The sequence below is a fragment of the Dasypus novemcinctus genome, chromosome 9, assembly GCF_030445035.2.
Source record: "Dasypus novemcinctus isolate mDasNov1 chromosome 9, mDasNov1.1.hap2, whole genome shotgun sequence".
Classification (NCBI taxonomy): domain Eukaryota; kingdom Metazoa; phylum Chordata; class Mammalia; order Cingulata; family Dasypodidae; genus Dasypus; species Dasypus novemcinctus.
The window spans coordinates 89,976,119-89,992,649 of NC_080681.1; the positions used below are offsets into that span (position 1 = coordinate 89,976,119).

Sequence of the window (16,531 nt, forward strand, 5' to 3'; positions counted from 1 at the left end):
AATCCGGCTCTGCGCCTCCGCGCCTTCGCCGGGGGTCGGGCGTCCGCGGCCAATCGGCGCGCGGGAGCCGGGCGGGGCGCCGGGCTGGCCAATGCAGAGCTGCGCGCGAGGAGCGGGCGGGCGCAAGCCGAGGCGCGCCCAATGCGCTCCGCGGCCCCCGAGTTTCGCGACCCACCCATCTCGCCCGCCTGCGGCGACTCCGGCTGCGGGCGGTAGGGCTGGCGCTGGCCTGCCCGCGGGACCGACACGTGTCATCCCGGCGCCCTGGCCTCGGATCCTGCTTCCCGGCTTCACGACCCTGAGGGCGCGCGTGCGGGATTTCTACATCTGACACGTTTCCTCGCTTGTGCCAAGAATGGTAGGCTTCCAGGGCACTCGTGTCGGCCTCGGGCCCAAGTGCGGAGACCGCGGTCATTCCAGGCCGAAGGAGGCAGACACCCGCCCGGAACTAAGCCGGACGCCTTATCCGCCATCCGGACCGTGAGCGCCTCCAGCCTGCGGACTCTCTGAGGCCCAAGGATTTGGATCTCCGCAGACTGAGCGACCTACCCAGTCCTGTACGGTAAGGAGACCCGGGCTCCAGGCTCTCCTAGCACCAAATTCAGAGCCTCCGATTGAATTTTAAGCCAGGGCAAAAGGCCCCTCTGCCCCGACCACCGTCCCGGCTGCCTCAGGAGGACCGGGCGCACTCCCACCCCATCCACTCATGCCCACAGCTGAGTACCCACGGTTATCCAGCTGCGGCACGATTTAATTCCTCCGATGGCATTAACTGAAGGGAGGGGAAACTGTGAGGCTGTGATCTTGGGTACCAACTCAAAGGCCCATACTGTGAACGGGCGTTTTGTCCGGGTAAAAAGGCTTCTAGAAGAGCCTGGCCAAGGTGGGAGAGGCTTGTTGTGCATTGGCAAGCAGTAGGGGAAGAGAACGGAGTCTTTCTGAATGATTGGGACGGTCCCATTGCCTGTTTGAACTTCGTTTCTCAGGGTTGTGTTGACCAAAATAAAAAGTGCAAAGTTTCTAGTAAAGGTCCCGTTAAGAACTCTGCTGGGGCTGGTTAGACCAGGCACCCAGCCCTCTATGTCCTTCAGTGGGGCTGGAGGCAGGAGCAGCGACAAAGGTGGGGAGGTTTGGGGTGCTGCAAAGGCTGGAGAAGAATGGGACTGCCTCTCCAAAGATGCGTGCTGCCAGGCCTTACCGTCCAGAAAGGCCTGACTCCTGGGTCCTTCCAGCTCCCCCTGCTGTTTCCCTAGGGAACACCTCAATGAAAAGCAAACACCTTTGAGACCTGCTGCTCCTTCTCCCCAGAGACCAATATATGGCAACTTCCAAGACTTGAAGACTCACCGAGCAGTTGAGCTGACCCAAGTCTTTCACACCTGGACAAGGCCACATCACAGGGACTGGCTGCCCAAAGGCCAGCTAAAGCAGCTCTGCCACGCCAAGTCCTATCCCTACTCATTACCCTCTCCCTGCCCTGCTGCTCCCCTATCCTTATCCACTTCAACCCTCAAGGACCCACCAGGCAAAAGGCCTGGGATTTCCTCCAAGGAAGTTTCTCATCAACCAGGGGCAGCTTAGAGAGCAGCTTCCGCACCCCAGTAGGGGGATGGTATCCCCTGCTGATCAAGCACCTAAAATGTGCTCCTTCTTCCAAGCTGCTTCCATAATTTGTATGGAACAGAAATGCCAGCATAAACTTAGACCAGCCCAATGAACTCTTGTCAAGAAGTGTGGCAGATAGAGCAAACAACTGGCCGGCAGGCGGGACACAAAAAAGTGTGGCAGAACAAAGTTCAAACTCAGTTCTAGAGGCTGAGGAAGCGGTCTCGTTCTTCCTTCCCGTTTCCAAAGCAGAAAATAAAAAAGCACTCAACATCAGAAGTGTCACTGTTCCCCATGTCCCACCTGCTCCACCTAATGTAGAGCCATAGGAACAGAACCTAACAAGTTACCCACCCATATCTCTGGGACAACTTCCCAGGGCCTGCTTTACTGCTTCTTCCCCCAGCCTGACCCTGGGCCACTCTGGCTCCTTGGGGCAGACACAGCCAATGCTCTGCTCAACACATTTTATTGCTAAGGACAAGGTGATGCACCGGTTTTCAAAATAATTTGGTTTATAGCGTTCATACGTAACAAAAAAGGAAATTATTATAAATCTGGTTCTTGTATACATAGGGTATAGGTGTGAAGCCCTCCAATCCTGGGCCCAGGCAAGCAAATTCATGAGGAGCAAAAACCTGTTTAACCCCTTCAGTGTTGTCCTCCAGTCCCACCCTCCCCCCAAAATCAGCTCCCTCCCACCCCCAGACCAGGAGGCACCTCTAAAACACCCCTGGCCTTCAGTGGCCCCAGTTCATCTTAACCCTCCCAGTCCCTGCATGATTGCAAATTTCTGCTGACAGAATCACCCATCAGGCTCTGCCTGCTTCCATCATTAAAATGCCCCCTTCAGGGTATTCCCCACTCACACACACTAATACTGTGCCAGAGGGCTCTGTGCCTAGAGTGACGTGGGCACACACCCATGTTAATCTGTCATCTCCTTCAAGGGAGGACAAAGAGGTGGCATTAATTCCTTAGCACCTCAGTACTGCAGCTTTGCCAGCACTCCCCTGAGGCAGTTCCAGGGCTGGATGTATGCCACACCTACCTCCAGCCAACCCCAGGGACCCTTACTCAGCTCAGCTGAGGGCAGAATTTCACATTTTGTTTGCCCTGCATAGACAAGGATGAAAGTAAAGGCCAGGGGCTGGCAGAAGCTGGTCCAGATCAAACACACACACACATACATACACACACACATAAATACAAAAGGAGGGATGGGGCAAGCACCAGCACCTCTGCCTAGTCGGTGCAGGTGATCATTAGGAAGCTACTTCCTAGGCCAGGCACAGGACAACCAGCCCAGCCAACCCCTTATGGACTGGGACCAATGAGCCACAGCATTCCAGTGCTAAGCCCCCTCAGGGGGGAGGCCAGCTGGCTGCTGCCACATGTCCAAGAACAGCTTGTCCTTTCACTACAGCGGAATGCAATGAGGATGGGGTGAGAAGATGATGGGGTCGGTTATTTCATTCCTTTTCTTTTTACAACTTCAGTTTTAGAGACTTCAGAGTTCCAAGTGTCTGCTGTGCTGTGGAACCCAAGTGTTCTCGCCTTGATGGCCGGGAATCTCTTGGCCCCTAGAAGCATCTACTCCATGATGGCACGGTATAGTGCAGGCTCAATATAATCTTCCCGGTATCTTGAGTTGATAACTCGTTGCCGTTTCTTCTCCTGTTTAACTTCTTTCTCTGTGAAAATCTCGTTGAAGCGCATGTCTGAGGCTACTGACTAAAGAATAGGCAAACCAAATGAGCACTTGGGTTCACCACCCCAGGAAAGAAACAAAGGGACATATCCTTGCTTTGTTCCCTCCCTCCCAGGCAGGAACCAAGGGCACAGAGAAAAAACACACACTCACCAGTCTAGACTTGACTCTCTTGGGAAGCTCTTCGTCCAAAGTATACACGTCATCTCTCTTAACTACAAGCTGTGAGCCATCCTCAAACTCCACCTACCAAAGGAAAAAAAAGGCCTTCTGGCTTGGCTACCCCTGGCTCCCTCCCTGGCAGAGCTACAATTGCCTACGGTCACTGCAAGGATTTAGAACACTGAAGTAAGCTGAACACTGAAGCCATACTTGGCAGAATGGACAGAGTATATCCTTAGCACTGAAAAGTATGTTACCTATCCATTAGCTCTTCCACAGCAAAGCCTCATCTGTGCCCAAAAGGGAAACACCCCCACTACCCGGCAAGAACCCCTGGCTACCTGGTACATCTGGATAGGGTGGGAGGCCACAAACTTGGCTCCATAGACTTGGCCGTCTGTCCATCTCACTTGGACCACTTCACCTTCAGCAGGAGGACCCAACTGGAGACAGTCCTGGCTCTGGGGGAACAAGAGAAAGGAAGGAGAGTGAAAGGAAGGTCTACCTGTGCACAGTTGTAACCACCGCCTACCCCAGGAAAGAATGAATCAGGATAAATTCCCACTTGGACACCAAGTGAAACAAAGACCTGCCTGCTAGGTCAAGTCTGCCCCATACATATGCCTCCTGCTGCTTCTAGGTGCTTATGGCTTAAAAAAAAAAAAAAAAAAGCCAGTTTCACTTAAGAATATCCCTTGGTGAAGTAGTAAAAATTATTAATTTTGTTAGCTCTTATCCGTTGACTACAGGTGGTTTTAATATTCTGTGTGACTAAAAGGTTAGTACTCACAAAGCACTTTTGCTGCATACGGAAGTATGATGGCTATTTTGAGGAAAAGCACCTGTTATAATTGAATTGTGAGCTGAACTTGCTGCTTTTTTCATGGAACACCATGAAAAATTCACTGACAAACTGTGTGTGGTGGCTTGGAGTTATATATCCCAGGAAAACATGTTGTTTACCTTAATCCATTCCTGTGGGTGAATCCATTGTAAATAGGACCTTATAAAGATATTTTTAGTTAAGGTGTGGCCTGAATCAGGATGGTCTTCATCCTGTTACTGGAGGCCTTACAGAAAATGCCACAGGAAAAATATGTTGGGGCAAGAAGCTGAAAGTCCAGAGAACCAGGAAGAGGAAGACAATGCCATCATGTTCATGTGTGCTGCCATGTGACAGAAAGGCCAAAGAAAGGCCAACAGCCAACCCCAGAACACCAGAACCTTCAGGGAAAGAGTTTTCATCACCTGGCTGATGCCTGGATTTTGGACTTCTTCTAAACCTCAAAACTATAAGCCAATAGAGTCCTATTGTTAAGCCAAATTACTGTATGGTATTTGTTTTAGCAGCTAGGAAACTAAAACACTAGGATTATCTGGCAGGCATCTCCTTGAAAATGAAGGAAGTAAGCCTATCACTTCAAGGAAAACAACTGACAATATCTATTGCCAGTAATAAAATTAAGGCTTTCAAGTGAATTTTAGAACTTCAGGAAAGTTGTATCACCACTGTGAGCTCAAAGCTATGGAAAGCCTAAGGATTTTTTTAGTGAGACTGGTGATATAAACTAATGTGATTTTTTGATATTGCATAATAACAAAATTTGGACAATGTCAAAAGCAGATTTGGCTCAACTGATAGAGCATCCACCTACCACATAGGAGGTCCAGGGTTCAAACCCTAGGGCCTTCTGACCCATGTGGTGAGCTGACCCATGTGCAGTGCTGATGTGCACAAGGAGTGCCGTGCAACGAAGGGGTGTCCTCCAAGTAGGGAAGCCCCAAGCACAAGGGGTGTGCCCCATAAGGAGAGCTTCCCCATGCGAAAAAAGTGCAGCCTGCCCGGAGTGGCACAGCACACATGGAGAGCTGACACAGCAAGATGACAAAACAAAAAGAGACACAGATTCCTAGTGCTGCTAACAAGAATACAAGCAGACACAGAAGAAAACACAGTGAATGGACACACAGAGCAGACGACTGGGGGGCAGGGCAGGGGGAAGGCGAGAAAATTTTTTTTTAAATCTTTATTTTTAAGTAAATTAATCTCAGTTTTCACTTCTATTAAATATTGATAAACATAACCCACAAAAAGCAAGCTCTTTGGGGTCATCAACTTTTAAGAGAACACAGGAGTCCTGAGATCACTGTTTTGTAAGTTAGAGTTAATACCACCTACTTCTCAGGGTTGGTATGAGAGGGAGAGAGAGAGATACTTTATATAAAGCACTTAGCATAGTACCACCTGGCACACCATAAACAGCTAACAAATCATAGCTATATACTGCTACAAATACTAATCATCTTTACTACAACTTAAATCTACCTTATAGCTAATGAATGTTCATTTTATAACTATGGTGCTAATGTGGTATAAATGTGGGAAATACCTGATTTGTCAAAAGCAGGAATGGCTTCACCCCCCTGCCTTGATGTTTGGTCTAACACATGAAAAGGGAGGGTGGGGTAGGGGAAATTTGACCTAAGTCCTGAGCTCTGAGCCAGGAAACCCAGGACTGGGTCCAAGCAGGGCCTCCAGGGTCTCAGGTGTTGACAACATAAGCAGGCCCAGAGTGTCCCTAAGCAGTTCCTACTCAGTTCGAAAGCTCTCAACTGTGAAAAACCAAAAGTAGACTGTGTACATCTACTAAGAGGACATAGTAGAAGAGAGATTTAGATAATTCTCCCCAAAACACATAACTAAAAAGCAATGGAGCTTGTACTGGAATGATAGTTGGATTCCAAACCCAGGACTTGCAGAGTCCACTGCAATGTAAGGATAGACTGAAATACAGGCATGTTTCAAAGAACTGCAGACAATGCTGATTCCTACAAGCTTCAAGAGCAGGGGTTCTAAACAAGGGGCCCATGAGCTTGAACTGAAATTCAAAACAACATTATTCTTATGGGGATATGTTGGTATGGGTGTGATATATTTATTAACTAATAGACAGTAGTGTCGACTTAGTAAAGGGTCCATGGCTTTCACCTGACTGGCTGAGGGGTCTGTGGAACAAAAAAAGGTTAAGAACCCCTGGTCTAGAGGAAGCTAGGTACACCAATAACACATAACCTTCTTTGTAAAGAAAGAACAGTACAAATACTCATCCTGTTCAGAAGGGAAGGGACAACAGACCTGGGCTAGAAAAAAACAAGCAGGCCTCAGCCAGTTGCCCACCAGCCCTAGAAATAACATCTCGACACCCACTCCCCAAACCACCCAAGAAGCTCCCTGCAGACATTACCACTATGTCCTCAGGATAGAGATTGTCACTGAAGGAGCCATCATCAAAGTTGACTTCGTAGAAGGTTTCAGTGGTGAGCCTGACCACCTCACACTGGTAGAAGCGCCCATTCTTGTGCTTGCTAATGACCTTCTGGCCCGCAGTAATGCTCTGCAAAGCCCCCTTGGCACGCTGGAAGAAACAGAGGCTTAGGTTACTCGCAACTTGGCAACTGGGGACCAAGATTAGTTGGCTCCTTTATATCAGGGAAAGGTAAGCCTGGAATGGAAAATTATGAAGCAAAGAGATGGGAGCTGAAACAGGCCTTTCAGAATCCACATCCCAGCCAGGACACTGGAAGAAGCCAGTATCATATTTTCCTCCGTAAATTTGGGTCTTCCCTAACTCCCAGTCAACAACTGGTCCTTATACCATACTACCTCACCCAAGATTGCCAGAAGACTCCTGTGACTTCCCTATTATCACCAAGAACTGACCAAGTAGCATCTTTGAGTGCACACAGCTAAGACACACATCAAAGTAGAGAATCAACATGTAATCTAAGGCACAGGGTGTCTCCAGACAATGCTCCACATACCTCTTAGCATTAGCTCTCCCCTCAGGACTAGGGCACAAAGACTGAGGTTCCCTGGATGCCCCCAGCTGCAGAGGACAAGCTGGCTCCCCAGTATAAAGGCCCTCCCACCTCTGGTACCCTACATTACCCTTCTCATTCTGAACTGACACAAATGAGATCACAGATCATTTGCTAGCCTCCTGACTGATCTTTCTGATTCTATCTTTGCCCACTTTTCTTCCCAGTAGCCAGAGTCATGTTTATTTTAAACCTAAGTCAGATAATGTCATCATCTACTTACTATCTTCCAGTGGCTTCCCATTTCATGCAGATTAAAAGTTAAAGTTTCACTAAGACCCTATAGGATCTGGGCTCCGACTACTTTTCTAGCCTCGTGCCCAATCACTCCTCACCAATCCACCCAGGTACTCTGCTCCAGCCATGCTGTCCTCTGGACATGTGTGCCAACCCATATTCCCACCTTAGCTTTCTTTGCACTGCTATTCCTTCTACCTGAAATGCCAATCCCCACATTATCTGCACATTGGCTCCCTCATTTCCAAATGTCAGTTTATTTATGCCATTCCTTTCTACCTCCTCTCCCATTTCCCTTATTCTGCTTTATTTTTATGCACTGCACTTCTCACCATCTTATATATTACATTTTTACTCATTTCTAGCTATACTATATGAGCCAGGAGGGCAGAAACTTTTTTGTCTTGTTCACCACTATATTCATAGCATCTAAAACTGTGCATGCCATGTTGAAGATACTCAGGAAATTTTGAAGACTAAATGAGTGAAATAATCAATAGTACCCCCGATTTCCTCAGAGCACCAGCAGTTTACAGCAGCCAATTTAAGGAAGCAGAATGCTAATGAGAATCACAAAATCACTATCCTGCTCCATGACAAACTCCTATTTCCCCTACCATAGGTGGGACTCAATGCTACCTCTAGCTTTTACTCCTCTGGAACTTCATTTGCACACTGAATATTTTTCCATCTTCGCAAGCACCCAAACATACCCAACTACCTCTCTCATTACATCTTCTTTATGAAAAAAAAAAAAAAGGCAAATTTAGTCAGCCAACAAGGACTTTTCTCTGATCCCAAATGGCTGAGTAAAAAGCTCTAAATTGGTGATCTACTGAGTTCTTCTTTTCATTATTGTATTTACCACATTGTATGACAGGTCTTTATGTGACGTTCTCTTCTTTTAGACTATAAGCTCAATGAGGCAGAGAGTACTTTCTATAAGACAAGTGCTTTACATAAAAATGTTCTCATTCATTCAAAAGATATTTTCTGAAAACTTATTACATGTCAGAACAGTGTTAACAATCTTTATCCAAAATGAATTTAGTAGGATCTGGGGGTGAATCTTGAAACCCCTCCTGCTTAATTTTTCTAGTTAAATGTCTTTCCCATCTGCTACCAGACTTGTATATTTTTTTCATCTACTAACCCAAGCCATCCAGTGATAACCTGCATCCCTTAAATAGCTTTAAGTTTTTCTTCTACTTACCTTTCCTCTCTCTGAAATGAAGAAACTCTACAAACTTCAATCCCACTTTGATTACAGATGGTGGGAGATGCAGTGGGACACCACTAATACTGAGATATACAGAAGGACCTCAACCCTTCACTGCTTTTGAGCAGAATGTCACATACAGTAAGTCAAGAGCTCAAGAGAGTCAACTAGGCTCATCCCACCCTGGGATAAGCTCTGATTTCTCCTCTACCTATCTTATGGTACAGGTTTTATGTTAAGTCAAATGAGGAGGGGACTGTGAGATACGATAAGAGCACCCAGTTTTCTTCTCTCTCATATAAACCATGCTCAAAATGTCTACTTTGAGCTCTGTTTACGGCACTAGTTCCCACAGTATCCTGCTGGTAACAATGAAATACTTGCCAGAGCAGTATCTCTCTCTTTAATAGGATGCAGGACTCCATGTAAGCAATATGACATGAAGAAGAAAACTGAAGCCAAAGGAGGTTTTCTATTGCCCTGCTTCCTTGCACTATATACTCCCTCTACCTAAATGTTTGTCTCGCCCACCATTGTACCTGTAGCTCAAGCTTTCTTCCTTTCCCACCTTCTCAGATGGAGGAAGACATTTAATTACTTCTTCCCAAAGCTCATGATCCTGCAGTCTATCTTCTGATGCCATTCATCTGTGTAACAATTATAAAACACATACTGTGTACCAGACACTGTGTTGAATGCCCTCATACACATTTTTCATTTAATTTTTATAACCTGTGAAATTATTTATCATCACACCCATGTTACATGAAAGACTAATATTACTTGGCTTGCTCAAAATCACCTAACAGACACCCAACAGAGCCAGGATTCAAATCAGGCTTCCAACTCTGAGTCCTGTGCTCTTTTCCTCCTCCAGACTTGAAATACTAACCACATTACTTTCTTCCTTTTATCTCTGATCTCTGGTAGTTCAGGTAGCCTAAGGGATCCTCCCAAAAGTCTTGAGCTACTGTTCCAACTCATCCCAAACCATCTCCTACTTTCTCCCCTCCCCCACCTACACTGGCTTCTAGCCTGATTATCCCATGGAACCTCCCAAGTGTGGGGTACTCAATGACCATCATACTAAAAGTCTCTTTTTTTATAGCATGTGGCCCTCTTGATCCCTTCCAGGGGCTTGCTGGACTGTGGTGTTCAAATTCTCCCACCATTTTCACAGTAGATTTCACTGGACCATGGTCTGCCATCTGTTCCATATATTGGGAGTCTCCAGAGAACTAATTTCTTCTAAGAAATGGATTCAACTATCTTATCAGATGCTGATAATATCCAAATCTTAACCATCATAGTTAATCCAGCCAACTACTCATAGCTCAACCAACATGCTCCAAAGATCTCCAAGTCCACCCAACCTTTCCTTTTTTGTCCTTCCTCCTCTCCCTTCTAAACAGCCCTCCTCTATCTCGGTTCCTGATCACAGTTAATGGCATCATCATATTAGCATCCTTTCCATCTCTCAAGGGAGTAACCTGAGTCATCTTCAATGCTTATTCATATTCTCATTCTCTCCCTTTCCCCATCTCCTCTACCAAAAGCAGTCCACTTAATTTTGTCAAGTTTGTCCTTTGGAGGATCTCAAGATTAGGTATGAGCCCAAAGCTCTGCCTGTGTCCTGTCTCAGACTTCAACTCTCTGCTAGCCGAACTAGTCTCTTTGCCTCAAATTATTTTATATATATACAGTTAAAAATCACAATATTCAAAACGTTCTTCCCATCTTTAGATCTGAATTCAAATCCTTCAGTATGGTTGTCCAGGGCCCTTATCCCCCAGCACAGACTTGCCTTTCCAGCAGCATACCCTGCCATGTTCCCAGAACCAGTCTTGCATTTTCATTCTTCTGGGCCTTGCTCATTCTCTTTCTGAAGCTTTGAATGGTCGCCCCTTCACAATTTTACTTATCATTTAAAACCCACTTCAAATGCCACCTTCCTCAAATCCTTTTCATAATTTCTCTAGCTAGCTAATTACATGCTTCTTTCTCTGGATGCCACCATTTAAAGAACTCCAGTAATTTCTACTATATGGCAATTAATGGTTAACTGCTGGGAATTCTCCCCTCTATTTCATGTTTACAGAGCTTCTGTTATGCTGCTGACACTGTGTTAAGTAATAAGAACATCCATATTTATCAAAGGATCCACAAAGGGTTTAACCAACAAGTAAATAGATAATCACAAGGAATCAACCACAAGCAGTTTGGTTTGCTTATGAAGTACAAGGCAGGGACTAGAGCTGGACAGGGACCACATCTTAATCCCTTACTCATTTGCTCTCTCCGTAAAGCATGGTGCTTAAGGAAATACTTGCTGACACAATAAATGGACAGTGTCTAGAGAAAATGATCCTGAAAACTGTCAAGCAGATTCCAGAACAGCACCCTCCCTCACCTCCAAATTAGGAATCTTATGCCGAAAGCAGGTAATAAAGACGACGAAAGGCCAGTCGTCTGGCTGCATCATCACTCCGGCAGCCTGGGCACAGCTCACGTGGAAGGCAGTTGGGCAACGACCATGAGAACACTGCACACAGCAGCCAGCAGTTCTTTTTCTCCGCTTCTTACAGAAGACACATTTCTGCAGCACAGGGGAGGCAAGCCAATTATTTCAGGAAATAACAGTACACCCTGCTCTACTGCTCCCATACCCACTTATGCAGATCAAACGAGCAAGAACCAACTACCTTCCTAAAACAAGACACACATACCCTCTTTCATCTCATGTCCAATTATGGGTGACTTTGTTTAGGAATTTTAACCATAGGGTGAGGATTACAAACCCTGACCAAAACCAAGAGACAGAGAGTAGCCATTGGGCCAAGCCAGGACACTCTCAGAAATGCTATGCTCTCTTCCACCCAGAGATTTCTAAGAAGGATAATTAAGTGGAGAGTTCACAAGCCCATCTCTTCTTCCTTACCAGTTTGAAGCGGGGCAGGGGGATTTTGCTCACATCCACTGGACTTCTTTCTGCAATGTTAACAAACCTTGCTTCCAGAATTGCCACAGCACATGAGACGTGGACCCACCTGTCAAAAAACAAAGGCTACCTTAGCCACTTCTAGGACCAAGGCCTTGTGACCTTCTCTTCTAATGTAAGCCTGCTGATAGTGCTTCCTCTCTAATCGGATGCAACTCCTGACTTCCAGCAGCAAGCAAGAACCACACGTCTCAACACTGAGTATGTGGAAAGAGATCCCACACCACATGCCCTGGGTTAACACACAGCAGCTTCCTACACCACCAACTCACTCACACTCTGTTACAAAATGAGCAGAGCCAAAGCTAATTAAGTGTGGCAGGTTTCAGGAAGTAAGGAAACTGGAAAGTTCCATGCAGACCTCTTTTACCACAGGACCTGGGTGATTTCTGAAAATACCTCCAGCAGTGCCCCAATCTGGCAGTAATTACAACCCTCCCATCTTAGGCCTTTACCCAAACCTTTCCCTGGGCTAAAATGACCTCTCCCTTCTGCTCTATTTATCCGTATCAGACCCACTCTTTGAAGGCTGGTCCAAGCCCCATTTCCTCTGTGAAGTCTGTTCATTAGACATCCTTAGAGATTAAAAATAATGGGCTGTACATGTTGGAAACTGACAGGTACCAAAAGGAGAACCACCAAGATGGTGAAAGTTCTTGAAATCAGGTCAGGTGAAAACCTACAACAGCTGGTGTTGGGGCTACACAGAAGCTTTCAGCAGTTTTGGCAGGGCTGTTATGTGGGAGTGAGAACAAATTTGTTTTGTGTGACCCTAGAGGGCAGAAGAAGCATTAAAATGTAAAGGTGGGAGGCTCAAGCAAAGCCATTTGCACTCCAAGTAAGGAAGAACTTTAGCAGAGCTGTCCTTCAGTAGAACACAAAAGCTCAGGTAATGGCAGCATGTGAATTTAAAGAAGTAGAAGCAGCACACAGGCCTTCTGTGTGGGGCAGCATGAAGGGGATTGTTGTGAGGCAGGAGGCTGGAAAACAGGCATGCTACAAGTTCCCACAGGATCTTAGCTAGAATCAAGGCACTGACCACTTGAATGCTCACTGACTTGTGCTATCCCTAGATAGCTAGCTCTTCCAGAGTAAAAACCTCATCTATCCTCTGTTTGTATCTCAGAACAATTAAGCAAGACTCAACACAAAGATGCAGCTCAGTAAAAATGAGCTACCTGATAGCTGAGAGGCCCAACTCTGAGCTTAGAAGTCCAAAAACTTATACTGATTTGATTAAATAGTGGGTGAACTTGCCTAAGCTCTCCTTAGAGTCTCTCTGTCTTCCCAGAAGATACCTGCCCTTATTCCAAGCAGCAAATCTGAGCCACACAGAATTTGCTGTTTGGAAAAGCTTCAATGGCCTGTGCCATGGCCACCTCTCTACACCAGTCCCAGCTGCGTCAAGGTAACTGCCCTCACTTCCAGCCCACAAAGTCCCTGCACCATCTTTACACAGCTTTCATAAGTCCATTCTTAGCTCTTCCAAGAGGAGGATGCTACATTCATCTTTGCCTCAGAGGAAACGTTGAAGGTGGAAAGGGTAGGACTTCTCGGCTCTATTGGCATCCCACTTTTTAAAGTAGTCTAAGAGATGCTACTACAGCTCCAAACAATGTGCTTCCCAGATCTTCATCACACATTTGAACAGCCATTCTCCTCGCAATGCCTCAGCATGCTGCTTCAGAATTAAGCTGGTGCACTCTGAGACAATGCTCAGAAAACCTCACCTGTCATCATTTGCTCTCTGCAGGGCTCCTCCTCGTAATGAACATAAACAGCAGTCCTGCCAAAAAAGAAGGGAGGAAAGTGGTTACCACCAAGTCATAAACATCCAATCTGCTTTCCCCTTGACTTCCTTTGGGCAACTGCAGTCTCCACACAAGAAAGCAACCTAATGGCATGTGGGGCTTAACCTATGTACAATGTAACCTAACTTCCCAGACGGATGACAGAAAGGTCACTTGGGGCTACAGTGCACCAAGTATTTGTTCAATTTAACACAATCCTCTTCACCGTTTCTGTTCATAATAACAACTGTTAGCAAAGTCACGAATGGTACTCTGCTCAAACTCAAGGCACTCCAGGGCTGTGAATGCTTCCTATATGGGGTACGGCCAAGGTACAGGGGGCCAGTGAAGGGAAAGCTGCAAAATGAACCATCTGTCCTAAGGCTCCAACCAAACAGCTAAATTTCATAAAGCAGGTGCTGGTTCCTCCACAGGAGGATCTAGAACTGTTCTTTTTTTTTTTTTAAAAGATTTATTTATTTATTTAAATCCACCCACCCCACCCCACCCCGGTTGTCTGTTCTCTGTGTCTATTTGCTGCGTCTTGTTTCTTTGTCCGCTTCTGTTGTTGTCAGCTTCTGTTGTTGTCAGCGGCAGGGGAAGTGTGGGCGGCGCCATTTGTGGGCAGGCTGCACTTCCCTTCGCGCTGGGCGGCTCTCCTTACGGGGCGCACTCCTTGTGCGTGGGGCTCCCCTACGCGGGGACACCCCTGCGTGGCACGGCACTCCTTGCACGCATCAGCACTGCGCATGGGCCAGCTCCACACGTGAACAAATAGACCTCCAGACTCCGTGCTATCACAGGTGGACAGCAACCACTGTCATGAGAATTTATTCTGATAATACTCACTGTCTAACATCACCATATGCCAGTCCCTATGCACACCACCAGGGATAGAGAGTCCAAAATGAAGGAACTCAAAGTCTCATAGGGAAGAGAGAAACAGAGTGGGATAAGGACAATGATGGAAGCTATCCCAAGCAAAAAGCCTGGCAAAGCAGGGGACATAGTGTGGGAGTACTCACCTCCTCCAGGGCATTGGCTGAACACCGAGAACACATCCAGTCTTCAGAAGCCTTTGCAGGGGGGACCCCATAGCAACCTACAGGAGTAGAGATAAGCAAATAAAACCCAGAGATCTGTGTTGGAATGTAGGTTTGCAATACTTTTCCATGTAACACCTCCCAAAGGTACAACTAAATCCTACAGAAAACCGAATTCTAGCAATAGTATGGCCCAGTCTCAAAAGGTCAGAAACTGGAGATTTACTGGTACAAACACCTAGTGATTAGTGGGAACTAATCCCCTCCTGAAATCTACAACCAAGAGAACATCCCAAAGTTGACTGGAAGTATGGACCCTATGGGTCCGCAAAGACAATTAAAACCAGAATCAACCAGCAAGAAACTCCCGAGAACACAGAAGCAATCCTTGCTTTTGGGGTTGAGGGGAAGGTCACTGGAAGTTGTACTGGGGAGCCAATAGGTGGCAAGAACTTCCAATGAGAAGGCCCGTGCTCCAGGTACAGGATGAAAAGCTTTTAAAAGGCGAGAGGTGCTCACTGGCATGGACCCGGACACTGCACTTCTTGCAGGAGACAAGCATGCTGGTGCCATCCTCCTCAAGGTAAGGGGTGGAAAGGTTGATGTCTGTGCTGCAGCCAGTTGAAGTGAAGCACATCTCTGGAATCAATGGCTTGGTCCTCTGCTTCTGGGGGGCTAAATCTGGAGCACTTCCACAGTTCTGAGTAAGGCCTCCAAACTCAACCTACGAGGAGAGAGCAAGTGCATACCTCAGTGAACTAATACCTCTGTGCTCAGCTTTCCACCTGCACCATCAGCAGAAAGTTAGATGTCTTAAGTGATAGGACTTTGGCTAAACACCCACCCCCATCCCCACCCCACCTCCAGCACAGCCATTATCCCTGAGCTGCTAATTGAAGTTACCTCTAATGACTCAATTCAATTTCTCACAGCAGCATCAAACAAAGGCCCCCAGGGACAACTGAGAAAAAGGATGCGAGGTAAGAGGCAATTGGGATTTCAATCTTCCCAAACCAAGTGGTAATAAAATGCACTGTGATGCCAGGAGCTAAACTGCTATTGTAGTCTTCCCTATGTGCTGCACCCCACACAGGGAAGCCTACAATGGGGCCCACCCAGAGAGAGCACCCAGAGTAGAAGCTCCTAAGGGGCCAGCACTGTTCCTCTAGTGGTCCATGTCAGCAGATCCCTGAGCACAGTCTCATGGTCAGAGCCCCAGCTGCTGTTCCTGGCTCGGAACCGATCCAGGACACAGTGTCCATATACTGCCCTTGGCAAATATGCTGCCTGCAAATACCTGCTGGCTCTGCTGCTGGAGAGTCACCATCACCCCTGTTCAAAGGACAGACCCAGCAACCTCTCAACTTCTATATGCTATTCATGCAACTCCAGCCCCCCCACCCCCGTTCAATAGATCTGCTGACAGTAACAACCAGGTCATTCACTTCCCTCACAGGAATGACACATGCAGTACTTTGTTTTTTTCTTTTATACAGTGGAAATGGAAAGAAGTACTGAGTTATTAAAAGTGTGTTGGTATGGGGTTCCATTTAGCAAAGCATGAACCTGGGTCTCTGACAGGCTCAACAGAGCCCATGCCACTTTAAGCCACCATGGAGGGACTAGTTACCTTCCTGCCACCCTGTGCAGGTCCCAGCTGAAACTGAGCTGGTTACCGGGCACATATGCTGCCTTGAATGCCTTCCTGGCCTGGGTTTGAAGAGCTCCATGATTGCAAAGCCATCAAAATGTCCCAGGAGGGGACGGAGCTGAGCTCAGCAACAATAGTGCTTCCCAGCCCCAACCCACCTCCTCAGGCCCTCTGTTTCCCCCCCTCCCAAGCTCCCTTTGGCTACTGGCCAACAGCCACTGTGGCAATCAGGAAAG

The 16,531-nt window shown here is 46.9% G+C and overlaps 1 protein-coding gene and 1 long non-coding RNA gene across 4 annotated transcripts in view; one reads left to right on the forward strand and one right to left on the reverse strand.

Annotated features, from left to right (window-relative positions):
• Positions 1-195: 195 nt before the first annotated feature.
• On the forward strand, positions 196-1,876 carry LOC139439683 (uncharacterized). The gene is made up of 2 exons (XR_011649683.1): positions 196-562; positions 1,309-1,876. It is a non-coding gene; the product is annotated as an uncharacterized lncRNA (long non-coding RNA).
• Positions 1,877-2,058: 182 nt separating this feature from the next.
• The window catches only part of KDM4A (lysine demethylase 4A), a 44,272-nt gene continuing 29,799 nt past the window's right edge, over positions 2,059-16,531 (reverse strand). For all 3 annotated transcript variants that reach the window (XM_058303742.1, XM_058303744.2, XM_058303743.2), the window contains exons 14-22: positions 15,164-15,368; positions 14,627-14,703; positions 13,542-13,597; positions 11,752-11,860; positions 11,224-11,409; positions 6,724-6,894; positions 3,820-3,939; positions 3,470-3,562; positions 2,059-3,339 (exon numbers count right to left, since the gene is read on the reverse strand). In XM_058303742.1, coding sequence (XP_058159725.1) covers positions 3,199-3,339; positions 3,470-3,562; positions 3,820-3,939; positions 6,724-6,894; positions 11,224-11,409; positions 11,752-11,860; positions 13,542-13,597; positions 14,627-14,703; positions 15,164-15,368 — 1,158 coding nt within the window. In that variant the 3' untranslated portion in view covers positions 2,059-3,198. The remainder of the gene's footprint in view (positions 3,340-3,469; positions 3,563-3,819; positions 3,940-6,723; positions 6,895-11,223; positions 11,410-11,751; positions 11,861-13,541; positions 13,598-14,626; positions 14,704-15,163; positions 15,369-16,531) is intronic.